General features: G+C 56.6%; 1 protein-coding gene across 2 annotated transcripts in view; it reads left to right on the forward strand.

Annotated features, from left to right (window-relative positions):
• The window catches only part of TFEB (transcription factor EB), a 54,481-nt gene that overhangs the window by 27,987 nt on the left and 4,199 nt on the right, over positions 1 to 22,295 (forward strand). For both annotated transcript variants that reach the window (XM_059400503.1, XM_059400502.1), the window contains exons 2-4: positions 19,681 to 19,915; positions 20,004 to 20,258; positions 20,867 to 20,944. In XM_059400503.1, coding sequence (XP_059256486.1) covers positions 19,703 to 19,915; positions 20,004 to 20,258; positions 20,867 to 20,944 — 546 coding nt within the window. In that variant the 5' untranslated portion in view covers positions 19,681 to 19,702. The remainder of the gene's footprint in view (positions 1 to 19,680; positions 19,916 to 20,003; positions 20,259 to 20,866; positions 20,945 to 22,295) is intronic.

A 22,295-nucleotide genomic window follows, 5' to 3' on the forward strand; every position in this document is an offset into this window, starting at 1 on the left:
TTTTGGGGACTGCGGCAGCCACTTCTGGAAAGTTTATGTTCCCCAGGTGGAAGGAGGCCCAGGAACATGAGGGTCTAGAATCCTCTTGTGCTTGTGAAAGTGTGGTAGCTAGTTTCTGAGGACAGTGTGGGTGGCTAGGTGGGCAAAGCAGATCTCCAGAGCTGGAAGGCAGCACTGTGCCTCAGTTTCCCTGCTCCACCTGCACCGTGTATCTCCTGTGCGTTTTGTTAGGGCACAGGAACATAGAGGTGAGGTGCGGTGAGGGCTGGGGCCTGGACACTTGCACTATTCCTCTGCTTCACAGACTGGGGGGGGGGAAAGCCCCCCTTTCCCAGTCTAGATGCCCCTGGAGGCAGGGTGCCAAGGCTTCCAGTTGCTTCTATTCTGAGAGTCCGTCCTGAGCTGCCCCATCTCCTCAGGTTTCCCAGCCCGAAGGGACCTCTGAGGCCAGGCAGCCTACAGGGGCAGCCTGGCTCTAGGCTGTGAGGGGTTCCCGCTTCTGCCTCATGCCCATGCCCCTCAGGGCAAGATAGCCGGTGCCCAGATGCCACACTTATGGGGTCTATTCCGTTTCTCACTTTCTGAGCTCACCTCAACCCCACAAGCCCTGAGCCTGGGGCTGGAGAACGAAAATCCCTCCCCTTTGCTCAGCTCACCCTCCTTGTCCCCTGTCGTCCTAGGCGTGGGGCCTAGTCCCCTCCTTCGGTGCCACCTCAGCCCTCTTAAAAATGGACAGGGCATTTTGCAGTGACCACAAGATTGTGCAAGGCCAGGCCTGGGCCGTGGGGACAGGTGGAGGAGAGAGAAACTGGAAAAGGGCCCTGAAGCCAGCTCCCTTCCTAGCCTACCCTGGAGCCCCGTCTCCCTCCCCACTCCGCTGGGGCTCATCTTTCTCCTTTTAGGCTGTTCCCACCGACCAGCCAACACGTCTCCATCTGAGTGGACACATCCATGGGCTTCTGGACACCGGTGGGGGTTGGATGTTGTGTGGAAGGGGGATGGGGCAGGGGAGCAGCTGGAAGCCCAGACTGTGTTGGGGAGAAGGGGTGAGGAGGCCTCCTCAGTGCCACCCAGGGCCATGTAGGGAGGGCATTCTGGAAGCCTTGAGGCCTGGTAGGGAGCTTGGCGGACTTTGTCTGGCAGACAGTGGGGCGCCATTGGGGGTGATGGAGCAGGCAATGACTTTTCTTTGTTGCTCAGTCCATTTTGTTTCCACTCCCTTGTTCTCTCAGGGCTGTTCTCTTTGTTACTCCAAAGACAATAAACCCTTCTCTCTGCTCTTCAGCCCCTTCTGTCCGATTCCTGCTCACCCCTCCCACATGTCCATACTCTGTTCTTGGCTTCCTCTGTCCACCATCCTGGCCTACTCCCCCTGCCCGGCTTTGTCTGGCTTCCCTCCCCCTCCCTAGCCCTTGACCTGGCTCCCCTGGGTGAGGGGCTGTGGGCCTGACAGGACCTCACAGGCTGGGCATGATGAAGACGGAGCCGGGAGGATGCCCCCTGTTCTGACGTAGCTCCCTGCACCCTTCAGAGAGTGACCCACCCCCAGGAGTGTGGCCGGGGCTCCTGAGAAGGACCTTACTTCTCATTTGTCAGCCTGATAAATGGAGATACAGATTTGTCTAACAGATAAACTGGAGAGTGATGGGCCTTCGTGTTCTTGTTACTAAATTTAGCAGCAAGGGTATGGACCCAGATGGGAATCGGACTGCAGACAACTACGGTATCTTTTCTCTCTCCTTTCAGACATTCGTCTGCCTACCCATGTAGGCATCCATCCATTCGTCAGATGTTTACTGAACACTTGTATTAGGGGCTTTACATCGAGTCCTTACAGAAATTCTCCAAGATGGCCGTTTTCTGCATCTTACACAGGAGGCTGGGAAGAGCCGGGGAGTTAAGTGAGTTGCTGAAGGACACGCAGACAATAGGCGACATTATCTGGAATGTTCAGCTCCACCTGCTTTGAAACAAACGTTCTGAGTTCTTAGTGTGGAATCAAGTGGCCTTCCTTGGTGTCCTCAGTGTCTAGTCCGTGCGCAGCCTCACCAGCCGTGCTGTGGAATGAATGGGCGTGCTGGGGTTCCGGAATGCCACAGCTCTAGAGTTCTCTCCTCCATGCAGCTTGGGGCCAGGAGGCACTGCTGGTCTCTAGTCCTCTAGGCATTTGCCGCAGGTAACATCATGTTGCCGTCATGTCCCCCTGAAATGGAGGCTTCCCCACATAAAGTGCAACCTTGGCTCACCCTTGTTGCTTCTGTCCATCTGTGTCTGAGGGCAGTCTTGCCTCTGACAGGTGGGAAAGTTCTAGGAACGCGCTTGGCCACTGCCCCATCTTCCCCAGCGTACACACCCACCCCTCTGCTTTTCCACTAGATGGCCAGCCCCCTTTCTAATGCCGGCCCTTTTACTGGCCTTTCTTTCTAAGCTCAGGAGTTATCTGCTCTGTTTCAGGTACTGACTGCCTCGTCAGGACCCTGGGATAGGAATCCTGGTACTTTATCTAGGAGGTGACCTGCCGTGGGACAGGATGAGTGAGACAGGGAAGGAAGGGAAGCCAGGACAATGTGTGTTCGGGAGCAGGGCACCTGAGGCTCAGGCTCACTGGGGACCCCTGTTTTAGAGTGACCCGGGGACGGGGTGGGGTCAGGGAACCGGGTGTTTATTCTCTTGCTGCCCTTGGCCCCTGGCTAAGGGCTGCTGGGGAAGGCAGGATGCTGGCCTTGCTGGTTCCTGGCTCGAACACAGAGGCAGGTGCTGGCAGCTGGCAGGTTGTGGTGGGTATGGCTGCGCCCTCACAGCCTCAGCTGCACTCACAGAACCTGGGCCCAGTAGTCCCGTCTGTCCCTTGGAGCATGTGTCTTGCCAAGCCCTGTTTCCACAGCTCCCTTCTCTCCGTGCCCATGAAGCTGCCCCTCCCAGCTGCCCTGGGCAGACCCTTCCCCTGGAGCCAGTCCCCAGCACCTCATTCATTGTGTTCAACAGATACTTAAGGAGCTCCTACTGTGTGCCCAGGGCCATGGATAAAAAGAGGAAGCTGTTAGGATCCCTCCAGGCGCTCACAGCAGAGGAAAGGGACCCAGCGCACATGGGGTCCTTCCTAAGTGTCAGACGCTGGCAGCCATTTCCAGGCCCCCTGGGAGGCAAGTGGACTTCTCTAGGGGCTGGACCGAGGTGCCAGGTGGCGAACAGCCCGGAGCCACCTTCAGTCCCCTCCCAGCCCCAGCATCCTGAACTGTGATTGTAGCGGTTTGGCTGACTTCCTTTTCCTTTCTCTCAATGCCCCTGCCTCTTCCCCTCCTGGGGCCACAAGCCCCATGGCTGCCACGTGGTTGTCTTCTAGTGCCCTCCCTCTGGGTCCCTATGAGGAACAGGATGCAATTTGCGGGGCAATGGGGGGGGGTGCTTTATTCAAGGGCATCCTTCTGTGTCCCTGCTGAAGGCTCGCCCCGGTGCCTGCTTCCTGGAGAGCGGCCTCCTCCCTGCTGACTTCTGCTCCCACCCCGCAGTGTCACACTGTGGTCTCAAGCCTTATGGGGCTCAGGGCATGGGAAGAGTTAAGAGTGGGAAGTGGTGTATAGGTAAGGCCTTAGGTGTGGGAATGGGGGGAGGTCAGCTGGGGCGGGGCACGGGGCAGGTGCTGGGCCTGATGACGGGTGCATCCGGCCACGGGCAGGCCGGCCAGGTCCTCTTCTCTTTGGCTTCTCCCTCCAGCCACCGCCCATGGCCTTTCCCCTCCGGTTGTGTCAGGGTGTGTGGCGGCAGGAGTCTGTTTGCCCGTGTGGGCCAACCTCGTGACCTCTGACATTCTGTCTCCCCCATCTACTATGCACTGTCCCACTTGGACAGAAGGGTGGCTGTTCTCTTGGGGCTGGCATGCTGCTAGGAGGGCTGGCAGGGGGACAGACACGGTTTACATGGGACCAAGAGGTGAACTATGTGATGAAGCTTTCTGTTGGTGGCTCGGGCTGGAGCTGAAGCGGCTTTGGTCCGGGGAGGAGGTATAAGGCAGGTACAGGTGGCTGGCTGCCCACGTCTCACCTCTGTGGGGATTGTTGGTTGGGGGAACCTGGGGAGGTGGCTGGGCATGGTGGGTAGGAGATCATGCAAGGGAGAGAGCAGAGTGACGGGCTCCTCCCCCAGCCCAGCATGCACAAAATCTAGGGCCCTTGGTTCCTCTCTCTGCCCAGTTAAGGGAACGGTACTTCTTGTGTTTGAGGACAGAAAGCAAAAGTGGGCCAACTGTTGAGTGGCTTTGGAGAAGAAGGCTACTGTTCTGTCCGAGCTCTGCGTGTGGCAGGGATGGGGTGGGTGCAGGCCACTCCCTTGCTCTGTAGATAGGCCATGATGTGGGGCTGCTGCTTCTGCGGGGGTGGGGGTGGATGGGTGGGAAGAGGTTGGCTGTCAGGCCAGTTCTTCTCTGTCCTCCCAGATGGAGAAGGGGTCAAGGTGCCCACCTGAGTGTACCTGGCAGGACAGAAATGAAGCTGAGTTTGGGGTCTGGGGCAGTGGCCAGTATGGGGGAGGCCCTGGGGTGGGCAAGGGCTGGACAGGACCCAGGCAAAGAAGCCCCTGATTTTGTGCTGCTCCTGATGTTTCCAGAAGGCCAGCGGGGGGAGGGGGGGGGGGGGGGAGGAGGGCCGGTGTGTAGTGAGCAGAGGACAGCCCTCCGCTGTCCTGCAGCCTCCGTCCGAGCTGCCGGCTGCCCTGTCCCGCCCCCACTAGGCGTGAGTCAGACCGAAAGCAGAAGCTGCCAGACATTGCACAGGGTGAAGCGAGGCAGAACCAACTGTGCTATTTTGGAACCTGGTTAATTCCCCTCCTGTCCCCCACCTCTCGTCTCTCAGGGTCCCCACCTCCTCCTGGCCACAAGTGCTTTGCCTTCCTCAAGGGGACAGTGGGGTTGGGACTAGATTTCCTCTGGCAAATGTGGGCCGGGGCGCTGCCTGTCCTTCCCCTTGCCAGACCCCTTCCCTGGCCCAGAGGTGCTGGCTTCTAGGGAGCCAGCCTCCCGGTGTTGGGGGACAGAGTGCCCCCTCCCGGTGGGAGCTCAGAGCCTGCAGGCAGGGCACCCGGGTGAGATGATGGTCTGCTTTTTGGCGAGGTGCCGCTGGCTCCCTGTGCCTTCCCCGCCCATCTTTCACCGCCCTTCAGCCAACTGTCAGCCTCTCTAGAGCTGGGAGCTACAAGGGCTTCATTGGGCCACTTCTCCCAGCAGCGGCTCTTAGAGGGTTGGGAGGGATTTCCAGACCCAGAGGGCAGATATTTTGGGGCCAAGGGCCTTTCCAGAACCCATGACACCACATACTCTGCAGCAGTCCCCACTGACCCCCTAATCTATGGTTCTTTCTTGGGCATCCTAGGCCTGCTTGAGGTTCTGGCCCCACATTTTAGGGTTTCTTTGGAGCCCGCATGAGCCTGGGAGCCTCTGGCAGTTCAGTCTGCGGTGGTGAAAGAGGTCAGTAGGTGTGTGTTTCTGAACCAGACATGGAGGTGTGGAGTTGGGAGCTCTCGTGTCCCCACCTGCCCTGTGCCTCGGGAAGCAATGTGGTCAGAGAGGGGGTGGGCTCAGCTCTTGTTCTGTGTGTGTCCATGTGCCTGGGAGATGGGCATCCTCTGTGTATTGCTGCCTCCGGGGGGACCCTGAGATCGGAGCCTCACCCTGCTATCTGCTCCCCCAGCCACCTGGGGTGGGAGGTTTCAGGCATGGGGGCGGTCCGCAGGCATGGTGCCAGTGACCAATGAGAATGTGGGTCCTTGTTGACCTCAGGTGAGCACGACTTGGGTTTCTCATGGCTCAGATGGATTTGAGGCTTAGGCAGGTGCAAGCAAGGGTAAAGCAGTAAGGAGGAAAGAGTGGTCTCCTGGACCTGCTGCGGGGGCTTCTGCACGCCCCATCCCTGTGGACCGCGGAACACCCGCGTACAAGTGCACGCTGTCCTCCCGGGGCCATGTGAATGTGAGGGTAAGCGTGTGTGTGTGTAGGAGATGCTGTAGGTGGGTGTGTGAGTGGGCGTGTTTAACACAGCCTGTCCGGCTTGCCTTTCCACTGGTAATCCGTAACCGGTAACCGATAACTGGTAACTGGATGAGTTTCCAGGTTTCTTCCCCATAGCCCCTGACCGTCCTGCTCCAGCCCAGGGCAAGCTGAGTGCCCCCATGTTCCTGCCTCTGCCTCTGTCTCTGCACCTGAGAGTCAGGGCTGTTTGTTCAGGGAAGAGCCCTGCTGTCCCCTCAGGTGTTTCTCCCCACCAGGCACCTGCACCTCCCACTGTCTTCTTCCCCCCACTTTCATGCTGGGAACCAGGTGACCAAGACCCCAGGCGGCTACAAGTGACGTTAATGCACCCACAAGTAACATAATGCACCCACTTTAAAAGTGGCTGCACCACTTTAATGCACCCACTTTCATGCTGGGAACCAGGTGACCAAGCCCCCAGGCGGCTACAAGTGACTTTAATGCACCCACAAGTAACATAGAATGCTATGTTAAGATGCAGGTTCTGACTCTATAGTCCGGGCAGCCCTGAGAGCTTGCATTTCCAACTGGCTCCCAGGGCATGTGAGGCCTGGGGATCCTGCTTTGAGTGGTAAGGACTTAAAAGGCCCTGAACCATCTAGACTTCCCACCGGAGTGACGCTGCTCACCCAGCCTGAGAGCTAATACCAGCCACCCCCTAGGTGGACTCCAGGAGCGTCCCAGGCTTCAGCTCCTCCATACCTTCCCCTGCTCTGAGGGAGGTGGCATTATCACTATCCTGTTTTACAGATGGGGAAACTGAGGCTCTGAGAGACTAAGTTCCTGTCACGGGCCACACGGCTGGTAATTGGCAAAGCCAGACTTGAACTCTGGTCTGTCCGTGTCCAGAGCATATAAGCGTTCCACTAAAGCCCAGATGTCTTCCAGAGAGCTCAGACAGTGGCAGCCGAGGTGGGTGGGTGAGGGGACGGCTCACAGCGGTCAGGAAGCTGTATGGGGGGGCAGCCCTAGGAGGCTGAGGGGAAGCAAGGACCGAAGGGGGAGTAATTCTGGAAGGAAGAAAGCTAAGTACGGCCGGCATCCTGTCCCGCCTGCTACACCGGGGCCCCTCCACGAATGGGCTTGCCATCACCTGCCTCTTCAGGCCCCTCTCCAGACAGACTCCCCACCAGGCATCTACCCCACTGCCCTGCTCCCTGGGCCTGCGAGCCTGCGCTGGAGGTGGGTGGGTGTGTGGACTCCTCTGACTGTGCGCTCGGGTCCCATGCCTACCAGCCATGTAATCTCAAACAAAGTGTCTATCTCTTCTGTGCCTCAGTTATTCCCTCTCTGAAATGGGGCTATGTTACTGCTTCCTCACAGGTGGGTGGGCTTGCTTTGAGGATGAAATCGGTGATATATACCAATTCAGAACTGGGCCTGGTGCGGAGTACGCGCTCAGTACGGGTCATCAGGAACGCCTGAGGGTCTGTACCTGGGAGGTACAGGTACCGGAGGGCGCCCTCTGGACTTGCAGTGCGGTTGTCAGTAGTTCATTGGCAGGGTATGAGCTAAGCCATGGCGGGGACTAGAGAGGCCGGTGTAGGGCTGGGGCAGCAGGGACGGAGAGACCCCCGGGAGCCGGGGCAGGAGCCAGGGCTGGTGGGTCAGGGACGCCATGGTCCTGGGCCCAGGGCAGGGAGGGCTGGGGCAAGGGGGCTCAGGTGCCGGGGCCGGGCTGGGAGTGAGACGTCAGGTGGAAGCCAGAAGGCACTCTGGCGTGCTGGCTGCCTGCTCCTCTGTGCTGCCCAGAGGCCCCGAGTCTTTCTGGCCCGAGCATGGGGCTGAAGCACTAGGGTGTGTGCGTGCAGCTGGGGTTGCCGTCCCCTGAGGAGCAAGAAAAGCCCAGGCTGCGTCCCCAAGGCTGCCACAGCCCTGGTGTTCCCACATGCTGGGCAGCAGTGGGAGTGATGGTGCGGAGCCGTTCCTGCCTTGCAGGCTGGCTCCACGGGCATGTGTCCTTGGCCGCATCTGAGCCGTCCGGAGGCTCGGCGTGCCCGGACGGAGCAGGAGGGGGTCTGCCAGGGATGCCGTCCTGCCCTCTCATGTTATCAGCCAGGTTCCAAGGCCCAGAGAGGGACAGGACCTGCCTGCGGTCACAGCTGCGCCGTGGATAGCCTATTGCAGGTCTTCTAATAACACCGGGTTCGTTGGGAAGCATCCAGGTTTCTGGTGCTGAGCCGAGGGAGCCCTTTTGGAACAGATTCATTCCCAAGGGTCCGGACTGCCAGGTCTCATTTTCCTCAGGGAGGGTGGTCAGGGGGGCCATACAGGCCAATCTAGCATCTGCAAAAGCTTAGCCAATCTGCCCTCAGCAGAGAGAGGGGGGCCGGCTGGCTGGGATGGCAGGGGGAGGCCAGTGGGGGCTGGGGACACTTGGAGTCCCAATCTCAAGTCCCTTCCCTGCACTTCAGGCCCCTTTTGTATCTGGGGAGCCCCTCCCCCATCCCTGCTGCAGTGCAGGCCAGACCTCCGTCTGTGTAATCACGTTTCTCTCTAGTCAGCTCAACTTAATCTCTCCCTCCCTCCAAGACCCTCTCACAGCTCATGGGAGCGGCCTCCGTGACATGAACATCTCCCGTCTCCTGAGCCCCTGGGAACGGATCAGTCTTGGCTGTTAAACAGAAGAGAGTTTTCGGCAGGCAGGTGGAGTCTGCCCTGCATTTGGGGACCTGAGGGAAGGATATGCAGGCCTCTCTGGGCACCTGGATTCACCGAGGGTGACAGGGGGTGGGACAGGACTGGAAATTTTGGGGGACGTTGACAGGGGTCTTCCCTCTCGTCCCCTGGCCTCCTCATCCTCCTCATCGGGGCGGGAGCTGGTGGTCATCGCGCATCTCCTGGGCTTGCACGCCCCCTTCACCGTGTTCTCACAGGGTGACCTTGGACAAGTCACTTAACCTGAGTCTCGGTTCTCTCCCGCCAGAGGTGCTGTTTGTTCTGTGAAGTGTTTGTGGGGGACGGATGATCTGATAGAGGGCCATGCTTAGCTTCGGACAGTGCCCTCTCCAGAATAAGGACTCAGAAGTGTTTGCTGAGTGAGAGGACAGGGGATAACTGAGCCTGTGCTGGGTCATTGGACAAGCAACATTCTGGGGCCCCGTGTCTCGTTCTGGGAATTCTGATGGGTGGGGTGGGATGGAGGTTCAGAAGAAAGCTGATTTCTCTGGAAGCTTCCTTGTACCTGTGGAGACAGGTTGGTGGCCAGGAAACCACTGGAGAACCAGGCAATATAGCTGCAGGCAGGGTGCTCAAGGGGACCAGGTGTCCAGATGGTGGGGACAAGGGAGCAAGGGAGAGAGGTGGGGAGAGGCTGCTGCCCACTGAGGGGCAGGGTGAGGGGTATGGCAAGGTATGTGTGAGAGATAGACAGGCAGGCAGATGGTCTGCCTGTGTGGTTGGGCTGTGTCTGTGCATATCACAAGGGTAGACTAGGAAGAAAGAAGAAAGGTTCCTGGTTTCTTCTCTCTGTGCTTCCCTCGGCTACATGTCCCCCTGTCCCCCAAAGCCCAGTGGCAGTCTTCCTGGGGCAGGCCTCATGCCAGGGTCCAAGCTGGTCCCTATGGGACTGGACGGGCGCCTCTCTGGTCTGGGATTATTGCCTTTGAAGCCTCTCCCTGTGGCACACAATTGCCGTGCCTTGCCCCGGGGCCAGCGGGCGGGCCAGCCAGGAGGCGCCAGCTCCCACCCTTTCCTGTGGGATGTGAGCTGGGATGTGAGGCTGATGGGCCTGAGCTGTGGGCCCTGGAAGCCACTGAGCAGGCCAGGAGCTGCTGTGGCTGCCCTCTGCCTCCCCTCCCCTTCCTTTCCCTCCTCCCCACCTCCTGTCTGCATTCAGAGATTGAAAAACAAGCCCCTGACCCCCCTCACACTCCCCCTACCAGCCCTGCAGCGCCCTCCCTGCCCCCGGCCTCCTGGGGTGGGTCCCCTAGAGGCAGGTGCTCTGAGTGCTGAGTGGGCTGCGTCCTGGGTTTGAGTCTCACTGGGCTGCCACTGATGTGCTCTGTGCAGACCACTCTTCTGGAGCTTTCGCTTCCTCTTAGAATTCACTGTTTGTTCCCCAGTCTTTATTCATCACAAACAGGGGATTGTTCAGCCTGGGCCAAGAGTGGTCCCATTTGGCCAAGTGATTATGTTGCAGGAGAGAGACAGAGGCCCACATCCCACTTGATAGCCTTTCTGTCTGTCCAAGGTTGGGTGACACTGAGCCAGGGGAGGGAGGTGAGATGGGACATGCCCTCCAGGGGAGGGTCCTGGAGGGAACTTTACCCTGGTGATGAAAACGTCCTCCATTTGGATCTGGGGGGTGATTACACAGGAGTGCACACCTGGAAGAGTGCACAGAGCTGTGCATTTGAAATCTGTGCATTTTGCTGGGGTGAATTATATCTTGGTTCAAGGGGAAAAGGCCTTATTGAAATTAAAAATTAAAAAATAAAATAAAATAAAAAATATAAAAATAAAACAAAAGTGTTAAAAGCATGTGCTACTGACCCCATTCTTGCTTCTAGTACCAAATATGTTCCATTCAAAGACTGCACACTTACCAAGAGCTGATTTCCATTTGCTCTCTTTCAATCTTGGAGGCAGCCGGAGGTTGCCTTGCTTGACCTCTAGGGAACCGCTGGACCAGGTAACAAACCACTGGAATTAAGAAGTGTTTCCAGAGTACCAGGCACCATGCTGAGTACCCTGCCTACTTTTGGTCTTTTTAGAACCCGGAGGTAGGCTTGTTACTCCCCACCTGCCTCTCCCATTGCACTGCAGTGAATTAGGTGATACCCAAGCTCTGAAAGTGAAAATCTCATAAGAACGCCAGGCTTTTGGAGAAGAAACAGAGAGGGTGCCCAGTAACAGGAAAAGCCGGCCCGAGGCCTTCCTGCCCTGTTCGATAAGGAGAGATGAGTTGCGGTGGGGGACTGCTAGGCCCTGCCCCAGCCTGGGGTCTTGATATGGTGTGTGTGTGTGTGAGAGTGTGTGTGTGTGTGTGTGTGTGTGTGTTTATGGGACCCTTTCTCAAAAGAAACTTAAGAGGAACAGGAAGAGGAGACTGATTGATCCAGGGATGCCCTAGGTGGGCATGGACAAAGGGACAGTAAGTGGTGACATCTCTCCCATGCCCACATTTCTACCCTTGCAGAGGCTCCTGTACCCAGCATCCCAACACCTGTTCTGGGAGAGGTGGTTCTAGCTGCTAAGCCCCACTTGACTGATTTTTTTTTTTTTTTAAGATTTTATTTATTTATTTGACAGACAGAGATCATAAGCAGGCAGAGAGGCAGACAGAGAGAGGGGAAGCAGGCTCCCTGTTGAGCAGAGAGCCTATTCGGGGCTTGATCCCAGGACCCTGAGATCATGACCTGAGCCGAGGGCAGAGGCTTAACCCACTGAGCCACCCAGGTGCCCCCACTTGACTGATTTTAACACTGAGGCTAGGCTGAGACATTGAGTCAGGCCTGAGGCTGGGACTCAAACCCTAGCCTTCTGAGGCCAGGTTCTCATAGCATCGGGCAGGGCAGGCTCCTGGGAATCTTATCTACCCCCCCTCCACCCCTCCCCAGCTATCTTTGGGCCTGGGCCAGTGGATGACCCCCAGGCCCTGTGGGTACCTCAGTGACCACCTCAGTCATTTCAAATGGCCGTGGCCCAAGGCATGGGGAGTGTGTGCACATTTTTGTTCTGTTTCTTAGTTCATCAGGCCTTCCTTTGCCACTGCCTCTGCCAGAGGGGAGCTCAGAGAAGACAAAACAAACCAGGTCCTGGAATCTTCCCCTCTCTTCCCTTCCCAAGGCTGGAAGGTCACGCCGGGGGTCACGGGGTCCTTCCCCTGGCCTCCAGGAGCCTCAGGACCTGTCCGGGAGGCCTTCCTTTAGCAGTTGGTTTGATTTCCCCTCCAAGGCCACTGGGCAGGCTCCCGCACAACTGGTAGTATGTAAGAGCCTGGATCAGAGGGAAACTTCTTCCAACCACAGAGGCACGGAACGCAGTAAATGGTTTAAACAGGCATCCCGGCGGCTGGGCTTGTACCCTTTGTTGTTTCAGCCACGAGACATGTGTTTTTCTGGGAATTCAGGAAATTATCTCTGCCCTTTGAGGAAGGGCAGAGTTTTTTCTGCTTGCGTTTGGGGATTCTAGACCATTCCATCGTCCCAGGCACCCGCTGGCCCCCTGGGCTGGCTGAAAGAGATGGGTGACTGAAGCCCTTTGCTGGTAGGGAGCTTCTTCAGTGGCAATCCCGAAAACAAAATGTGGCCACTCCTGCCCCAAATGCAAGCAGAGGGGCCTAACTCTAAACCCCAGGGGCTAGCCTCACCATGCATTAGCTTTGTGACCTTTGGCAAGTGACCACCTCTCTGTGCCTTTCTCCTTGCTGGTAAAGGAGCGAACAGTATTGGAAGGAAGTAGGATAGTCCAGTAAGGTGCTTTAAGCCCATCTCGCACATAGTAAGTGCACCGTTGGTGTTAACTCTTAGTATAAAATATTATTTTCTGATTAGAAACATGTACATGTTCATGATAAAAAAAAAGAGTTACATCCCAGAAAGTAAAAGTTAAAAACACACACTCCTGATTGCATCATCAAAAGAATTCTGATATTTTCGTATATTTCCTCCCCAAAGCGTTTTCTGCATATAGTTGTCCACGGTGATGATCAGATCTTCTGTATGATTTTGCCTTTTTATACTTGATGTATCCATTGCCCGGTTACTAACTGGAAACATAACATTCCATCCAGAGGACTACCACATGATTTATTTAACCATCCTACTGCGGGACATTGAGAGTATTTTTCATTTTTCTCTATATAATATGATGGGCATCTTGATGCAGAAAAGCCTTTTCTGCTGTGTGGGATCACCTTATCAGGCTGGTGGCTACTCTCCAAGGCTTTGAACCGTATTGCCCTCTTGCTTTTCCAAAGAGGCGGCACCCACACTTGTCCGCTGTGTTGAGGTCGCCTGGTGCCCATGAAGGCATTTTTTTTTTTTAAAGATTTTATTTATTTATTCGACAGAGAGAGATCACAAGTAGGCAGAGAGGCAGGCAGAGAGAGAGGAGGAAGCAGGCTCCCCGCTGAGCAGAGAGCCCGATGCAGGACTCGATCCCAGGACCCTGAGATCATGACCTGAGCCGAAGGCAGCGGCTTAACCCACTGAGCCACCCAGGCGCCCCCAATGAAGGCATTTTAAAGTCCACGGAGCCACACTTGGGCAGAGCTGAGGGCCATTTGTTCCATTCTTCTTTTAAATTATTTAAGGTCGGGCCTCATTCGTATGTAAATTTTAATGACAGTATAAACACACATGCCGAAAAGTGTACACATTGTGAGTCCCCGCTTGCATTTTCATAAACTTGACTTCCTGCGTCGCCAACCGTCCATCACATCACAGAACATTCCCAGTGTCCCCACGGCCGGCTGCCCTGGGCTACCTCTCAGGCACTGCCCCCCAAGGGATCCTGACTTCTCACAGAAGATTCGTTCGTTTTGCCTGTTTGAACGGCACAAATGTTGATGGTGCTGGGTGTGTTTTGTGCGTTGTTTAGTGTTGTCTGTGAGAGGCGTCCGTGTTGTGTGTAGTAGCAATAGCGGGCTTACTCTCATTGTGGAGTAGCAGTCCAGTGTGTGTGTGTGTGTGTGTACCTTATCCATTTCCCTGATGATGGATGTCTGGTGTTTTCTGGCTTGGGCGCTAACCGTAGGGCTGCTGTGAACCTTCTGGTGTGTGTGTCCTCTGGTGAGCCCATGGATGCTTTCCTGTTGGGCATCCACTTAGGAATGGGGTACATATTTTCTGCTTCCTAAGCCAAGGTTTCTTTTTATTTATTTTTTAAGATTTTACTTACTTATTTTGGGGAAGAGAAAGAGCGTGCATGTGTGTTCACGAGAGTCAGAGAGGGACAGAAGGAGAGGGAGAGAGAAGATCAAGCAAGCTCCATGCTGAGCATGGAGCCTGATACAGGACTGGATCTCACGACCTCGAGACCTGAGCAGAAATCAAGAGTCAGCAGCTTAACTGACTGAGCCACCCAGGCATTCCTTCCTGTTCCAAGTTTTAAAGGATCACCTGGGAGGCAGAAAAATCCCAGAGAAGTTCAGGCCCCACAATTAATTGAGGGCTCCTGGCTCCCCTTGGAGCAATTTGAGGGGCACTGATTGACCACGCTTCCTCTGAGGGCTCATGTCTGGGGCTGTAGTGGAAATGGAGTTTGACTTGGATCGTGGCCCTCCAGCTTCAAATGGCATGTGACTTCTGACCCTCCGGTGGTCACTCAGGGTCACCCAGGGTCCTCAGCTGGCTTAACAACCATCACACTGAGGAGGGCAGGGCTTGGGCCAGACTCTGGGTAAAATTGAGGGAACCCCAGCTTTGGATATGACCAGAAGCAGGTGGGGCCCTCACAAACCCCTGGAAACTGCCCTTTCTTTCCCCCTTGAATGAAAAGAATCATACAAGGTGCCTGGGTGGCGCAGTCAAGTATCCGACTCTTGGTTTGGGCTCAGGTCTTAATCTCAGGGTCGTGAGATCGAGCCCTGCCTTGGGCTCAGTGTGTTTGGTAGGGAGTCTGCTTGGGATTCTTTCTCTCCTTCTCCCTCTGTCCCTTCCTGCCTTGTGTGCTCGCCTGCTCTCTCTCTCTCAAATAAATAAATCTTTTTTTTTTTTTAAAGACTTTATTTATTTATTTGACAGAGAGAGATCACAAGTAGGCAGAGAGGCAGGCAGAGAGAGAGAGGAGGAAACAGGCTCCCTGCTGAGCAGAGAGCCCGACACGGGACTCGATCCCAGGACACTGAGATCATGACCTGAGCCGAAGGCAGCGGCTTAACCCACTGAGCCACCCAGGCGCCCTCAAATAAATAAATCTTAAAAAAAAAAAAAGTAAGAATGAATGAGAAACTCCAAGAACACTGTTTACCACTCCCCAGCCCACTGTTACCCACTCTGTGCAGCTGCGGGTCCTGGGGGAGCCCAGGAAAGAAGCTCAAGAGTGAGGCCTGTGAACCGGGCAGCCTGGTTTAAGTGTGTGTTCTGCTACTCATCCGCTGTGCAGCCTTGGGCAAGTTATTTCACCTCTCTGTGCCTGAGTTCCCAAAACTGGGGGCAATAATAGTAGTCACCTCATGGTGTTGTGAAGAATGGATGAGTTAGTATGTGAAAGCATAGAGACCAGCCCTGCCCCAGGGCAACCCTTCTGATGCTCCTAGTCTGTTCTACATGTTTCCCTGTCTAAATGGGCTCACGCTATACATTTTATTCTATAGTTTTCATTTTCCACTCAGTCCTCAGTCTCTGAGATCCTTCTAGCTGAGGCTTTTCTGTTCTGGGAGCCTCCCCCTCTGTGCCCATCCCTCCTGGAGACCAGTGATTTCTCTCTGTCTTTCCCTTTGCCCTGTGTCCCCTTTCCCTTAGGAAAGCTTCCCAATGGGTTCATGCTGACATGTACAGGGTTGATGAGGGCGAACCCCGCAGGAGGCTGAAACTGGCCTGGCCTCAACTAGAGACGTGCATGGATTTGGAGGCATATCTGTCCGTTATGGGCTACCTGAGGACATGCTAGGGAGTGCCACACACCCACCACGTCTCCTTGACAGCCCAAGGGGCAGGTGCCCTTGTTGGTCGCATTTGACCAAAGAGAAAAAACCCAGTATGGGGACAGCAGGGGATGGCAGCGGGGGAGGGCTTCAGCTGCATCTGTTGGATTGGGAACCCAGTTGCAGCTTGGGGCAGGGGCAGTCAGGTGGGAGGTTCTGAGTGAACCGTGGGGCGAGGGAGGCGGGGATGGCTAGTGGATTCTGGGGGCGCAGGAAGGGGCTGCTCTCATGGTCTTGGCTGAAACTTCAGTCCCTGCTACCTTTGCTAGAGGACTGGAGAGACACTGGGGTTCTCTGGGGTGTTAGACCCCCTGGTCCGCTCAGTGGGGGGTGTCACCTGGTGGGGGGGGCAGGGAAACTCCTAGCGCTGGTGTCTGCGGATAGTGGGCACTCCAGGCTTCCGCTGTTCCCGAGTGCATGACTGGGGAGCCCTTCCCAGGCCTGGTGGGTCTGGAGGTCAGATGAGGGGGAGGACTAGGTTCTCCTGTGTCCCTCATCCTGGTTCTTCCTGACAGATGGGTCCCGGGGGGAGGCTGGCAATGGTCCCTTAGGTGTTGAGAGTCAGCAGGAGTGCTTGAGGGCTGGGCAGGGAATGGTTAGCATGCCCAGCGGCTCTCCTGGGTCACTGCATCTGTCCTCAGATCCCCGTAAGGCTGTGCTCATCCCTCCCCCCAGGCCAGGCTCAGAGTGACCCAGACAGGGCCAGGGGAGGAGGCTGGGCTGTGGAGTGAGGAATCAGCTCTGTGACTGGGGTGACAGCGGTGATAGTGGGGGCGGGGTGGGGGGGGTGGGGAAGACTGACTCTGCTGTGCCCCTGGGCTGCCCTCTGTCAGAAGACAGTAGACAGGCTGAGGCTCCCAACACCTCTCAAGGCACGGACACCTGGACACCTGGCCGGTCACGATTCTCTGATAGCCTCTCCCAGGAGGCTCGCACAGCCCTGGGTGGGGCTGGTCAGGCCAGGATTCCCGCTGGCATCTTCCAACCGAGCAGACTGAGGCTGGCACAGCCAGGGAGAGGCCCAGCAGGATGGAGCCCAGGTTCTCCCGCAGCAGCCAGCTCTAGCTCAGCCTGGGACAGGCACCCAGCCCTTTGTCAGAGAAACAAGGGGCTCGTTCTCCCCCAGTCGTCCCCGTGCCGGCTGGCACTGCCAGGCCTGGTGCCACTCCCCCCAGCAGGGACCGACTGAAGTCAGATTGTTCCCGGAGGGGCAGGCTGCCTGGCGCCGCATTTGTGAGCATGCAGGAGTGTGGGGCGTGCAGAGGCAGGGCCGGGGGCTGGGCTGGGGTCAGAGTCTGTAAGGTCTGCAGGGCTGCGGGGGTGGGGGGATCGTGGTGAAGACAGGCTATCCTCTGTAGGAGCCCAGAAAAGGGGTGGAGGCTGCAGCTGGGTCCCGGCTGCAGGACAGAGAAGGGGGAATGGGTGGCTGTCTGATCTTTTCTCCCTGGGGACTGTCCTGTTGGGAGCTGGGCAGAGAGACCCTTGGGGCTGATTCACTAATTTCTGGCCTGGGGGGAAAAAGAAGGGAGGAAAGAAAGTGCAAAGCTCCAAGGCGAGGCAGAAGGTGTGCAGACCCGCTTTGCAAGGAAGCAGCTGTAGCAGTAGAGGGAGCCCTAGGTTGGGGTCTGGTGGCCTAGGCTCCATTTGTGGCCCTGAGCTAACCAGACACGCAACCCGGGACAAGCTCCTTCCCAGCTCTGTGTGGAGACACAGTGGTCAGCAGCCCCCCATGCCCCCCCCCCCCGCCCCACGATGGGCTGGGGAGCCACACTGGACTGGGTCCCAGCTCTGTCTCTGTCCCCAGATACTTAACTTCCCTGTGCCTCTGTTTCTCCTTATCTGTAAAAGGAGAATAACCAAAACTACCTCTTGGGGGTTTGAGGTTCAAGTGCCTGGAACAGCGCCGGGCACAGAGTAAATGCGCAAATAGATGCAAATTATTATTATCTCCGTGACCTAGTTGGTGGTTTTCAGTGAATATTTGCCAGTACCTTCCACAAGGTACTTAGTGACTTAGTCTGATGTCTGGCATGAGGCGATACTGCTTTCCTTTGCTACCCAACAGAGGTCTGGCTCTCATTCTTCAGATCCCCCGGGCACAGCTCTGGGCTCTGGTCTGTCCTAGAGCTGACCCTCTCGGTCTTGTGTTTATCCTTTACTTCCGCTGTCAGCCTACCAAGTGCCAGGCTCTGTGCAAGACAGCATCTTTCCACTTCACAGGCTCGCCAAATGTCTGACGTAGAAATTGTTGGCAGAGGAGGAAGCTGAAGCTCAGAGAGGTGAAGTGACTCGCCCAAGGTCACGCAGCCAAGATAGGGCAGAGCCAGGATTTCAGCCCAGGTCTGCCCTGTTTGATAATGCTGGAAACTTCATGGAGTTGGGGAACCCCTGGGGGCTCTGTACCTCTCAGGGAGTCTCTTAGCTGGGAGGGACCTTAGAAATCGCCTAGTTCAGCCATTTCATTTTGTGCCTAGGGAAACAAAGCCTCCAAGGGAAGCCATGGGCTAGGGTCCCTCCGAGAGTTAGGGCCTGCAGCTGGGCTCTGTCTGTCTTTTCCAACCCCTTTGCAGACTAGACCTGGGGGCCCACCAAGACCCATCCATGATCAGGGCTGACATCCTGGGTCTGGGGAGCCCTCCCGGACCCTTGCAGCGACCCTCTCTGCCCAGGATCGTGATAGCTGTGGGCTTTTCTTTTTTAAAAAATTTATTTATTAGTTAGAGTGAGAGAGAGAGCACAGGCAGACAGAGGCAGAGGGAGAAGCAGGCTCCCTGTGGAGTAAGGAGACCAATGTGGGACTCGATCCGAGGACACTGGAATCATGACCTGAGCTGAAGGCAGCGGCTTAACCCACTGAGCCACGCAGGCATTCCAGGTGGCTTTTCTCATTCCCTGGACTTTTGACTCCATGAGCTCAGGGACTCTAGTTAGCTTGGGGGGTGTATCGCCAGTGCCTGATTCATAAAGTCATTCCCTGCACACATTTGCAGAACATCTGCCGTGTCCCAGGCCCTGGGCTAAAGGCTGAAGGCACAGCAGGGAAGAAGACAGACAAAGTGCTTCCCCTCAGGGGAGTTTGCATTCCTAGGGAGAAAGAGATAGACAGTCAATGAAATAACTAAGTAAAGATGCATAATGGTTAAGATGGTGATAAGTGTGCTGGAGAAACACAAAGAAAGGAACGGGCATAGGGAGTGTTAGGGGGCAGGTGGGAATTTTGCAGTTTTGAATAGGTTAGTCATGGAAAGTCTCTGTAAGAACCGGACATTTGTGCCTTTGAAGGGGTGAAGGAATGAGTGATGTCTGGGGGAGGGGCATCCCAGACTGCAGGAAGAGCAAGTGCAAAGGCCCTAAGGTAGGAGCGTGCCTACTGTGTTTGGGGGATTATAAGGAGGCTGGCGAGGTGGCCAGAGCTGGTGGAACGAGGGAGAAAGCAGGGGCAGATGGGGTCAGAGGGGATCATGAGGCAGGGATGGATCACAGAGGGCCTTTTGTGGGAAGGACTGTGGCTTTTACTCCAAGTGAAGGGGGAGCCATTGAGAGTTCTGGGCTGAGGGAGGGACGGGATCTGACTTAAACAAAGTTTTAACAGGATTCCTCTGATTACTGAGCTACGAGTAGAATGTTGTAGGGCAAGAAAAGAGGGAATCTGAACGTGAGGAGACTCCTTCAGAAAGCCAGATAAGGCATGCTACAGGCTGGGCCCACATCGTCGTGGTCTGGTCGGGAGGTGGTGGCAGAGGGGACTTATTTGAAGTCAGATCTGCCAGGATCACCATGTGGCATGAGGGAAAGAGAGGACTCAAGACTGACTCCAACGTTTTGGGGCCAACCAGCTGCAATGAACGGAGAACAGAGGGTCTCCATATCTGGCCCAGGAAATGGGAAACTTGGGGTCAAGTCTCAGCTCTGTCACCCTCTTGCTCGGTGACCTTGAAGGAACCCCTTCTCCCTTCTGGGCCTCGCCATCTGCTCCTGTACGACAGGTGCCGTCCCCTGGTCCCGGCCCTCTCCCCGAGACCCAGGGGGCCTGCATCTCACAGACCCCGCCCCCGCCCCCCACCCACAGGGAGCCCGTGCTGGTGGCCACCATGGCGTCGCGCATTGGGCTGCGTATGCAGCTCATGCGGGAGCAGGCGCAGCAGGAGGAGCAGCGGGAGCGCATGCAGCAGCAGGCCGTCATGCATTACATGCAGCAGCAGCAGCAGCAGCAGCAGCAGGCGCTGGGCGGGCCGCCCACTCCGGCCATCAGCACCCCCGTCCACTTCCAGTCTCCGCCACCTGTGCCAGGGGAGGTCCTGAAGGTAGGGCCTGTCCTAAGGTAGGGCGTGGGCCCCTCCCAGCCCGGTTCCGGGATCCCTAGAACACTTGCCTTCTCCGCCCCCCTCCCAGGTACAGTCCTACCTGGAGAACCCCACCTCCTACCACCTGCAGCAGTCCCGGGACCAGAAGGTGCGGGAGTACCTGTCCGAGACCTACGGGAACAAGTTTGCCGCCCACATCAGCCCGGCTCAGGGCTCCCCAAAGCCCTTGCCGGCGGCCTCCCCAGGGGTGCGGGCCGGGCATGTGATGTCCTCCTCAGCTGGCAACAGTGCTCCCAACAGCCCCATGGCCATGCTGCACATCGGCTCCAACCCCGAGAGGGAGGTGAGTGAGGGGCTGGCCAGTGGCTGTGGTGAGCAGAGCTGGTGCCCACCACTGTGCTCCTGGGACTCCTAGTCTAATGGCAGAGGCGAGGTGCTGCTGTTAGAGTCCCTCCCAGTCTAAAGGGGGGGGAGACACAGCTCTGCCCTCAGGGAGCCCCAGTCTGAGGGGGAGACACAGCCCTGCCTCAGCGAGCCCCAGTCTGAGGGGGGGACACAATCCTGCCCTCAGGGACCCTCAGTCTGAGGGGATACACAACCCTGCCAGTGAACCCTAGTCTCATAAGAGAAGCCTCTTCCCTTCTTTTGAAAGCTTTGCTAGGGAGAAACAGGAAACTCATAGAGGAAAGCCCAACACACCTGCAAAGTCATGTCCAGACAGAAGGTATACGAAGCAGTCTCTTTGAGCCACCTGCTCCTTGGGAAGTGCCTTGGCTTTGGGCTTGTGGGACAGCTCATCCCCTCTCTGGTCCTTTTTCCTTTTCCCCCCAGAGATTAGCAGGTTAGGGGAGGTAGGCTCCAAGGTCCATTCAGGTCAGTGGCTGTCCCAGTGCCCCTTCCCTGTGCCTTTCTGCTAGTGGGCTCTCCTCAGATGGACTTTCTCTCTTTCAGTTTGATGTCATTGACAACATTATGTGTCTGGATGATGTCCTGGGCTTCATCAACCCTGAAACTCAGATGCCCAACACGGTACTGCTGGCCAGGGTGGGGTGGGTATGTCAGAGGGAGGAGGCAGAGGTTCTATGGTGGCTCTACAGGGTCCTCACCTGGGCACAGCCATCTTGCCACAGAGATGAGAGTCACCTCTGTCAAATAGTGTGACCAGAGCCCACGGCCCAGCAAGATTATGACTCCAGAGAGAGTTGCCTAGCATGCATGCATGCATGAGGGGGCTTCAGTGGGAAGTGGTGGCTGGGCAGTTGGGGAAAGCTCTCTGAGTGTGGGGGAGGGTGTTGGGGAAGGGGCAGGAGGTAGTGGTGCTGGGCCTCAGCAGCGGGAAGGCAGGGAAAGCACTGCTGGAGGGGAGCAGTGTGGCCTTGAGCTGATGAATTCCTTTGGGATCTGAGGCTTCCCTCTTCTACAAAGCATAGGGCACAGTGGGGACAAGCCTATGGCCCTCACCCCATGCGACAAGTGATAGGGTGCTGGCTTTGTCCCTTCCCTCCAGCAGCCTCCTGGCAGTGTGAAGGCTCTCTGGGCCTCCCAGGCAGAGGTGAGGTAGCAAAGGGGAAGAAGCCAGCCTTAGAATCAAGAGGCTGAGCTTCTGGCTTTGGTTGTGATCCTGGCAAGTCCCTTAATTATTCTGAACCCCAGTTTTCTCAGCAGCAAAATGGGAATGATGCCATCTATGCGCAGCATTGTGGGAAAGTTAGATAAGGCAAGGAGTGGGGGCTAGTTCTGCACGGGGTGACAGGTACTCGCACTGAGCAGGTAGAATTGTGGGTGTCCCTGCCTCTCGGGCCTAAGCCCTATGACCCTGACTCTGGCCCCAGCTCATGCCCCTGAGGGGAAGCCCCTAGATCTTGAAGTAGGAAGTCAAAGAGTCAGTCCCGGATCCCTGCTGCCCTGCAACAGTGCCTAGGACCTTGGCGGGACCAGTCGGGGTCAGCTGGGTCTGAAACCTGCTTCCCACTGAGCACTGAAGGCTTGGAGGAAGGAGAGGGCCAGAGGACGCAGTGTCTAGTCCCCCCTCTCTGGTTTCCGTGTATCTGGTGGGGTGCTGGTGTCCCACCTAGGCTTCTGGGCTCGTGATTTGCTCTGTGGGGTTCCTGTGGCAGGAGCTGGGTGATCATTCTAGAGCTCTAGTCTGTCCCTGCCAGGCTCCTGCTCCACCCCACACTGGCTGCCCATTACAAAATGCCAGCGTCTTTGCAAGTCCGATCTGGAACCGGCAGTGTCCCCCGCGCTGCCCACATCACACTGTCCGCTCCTGCAGCTTGAGCATCTGGGGGCGACCACCCGCTCTGTCCAGCCCTGCGTCTTTGCTCAGCCCTCCCCACCCCTGCCTGTCGTGCTCCTCCTCACTTCTCCGCTCCGGACC

Source organism: Mustela nigripes, chromosome 5, assembly GCF_022355385.1.
Source record: "Mustela nigripes isolate SB6536 chromosome 5, MUSNIG.SB6536, whole genome shotgun sequence".
Classification (NCBI taxonomy): domain Eukaryota; kingdom Metazoa; phylum Chordata; class Mammalia; order Carnivora; family Mustelidae; genus Mustela; species Mustela nigripes.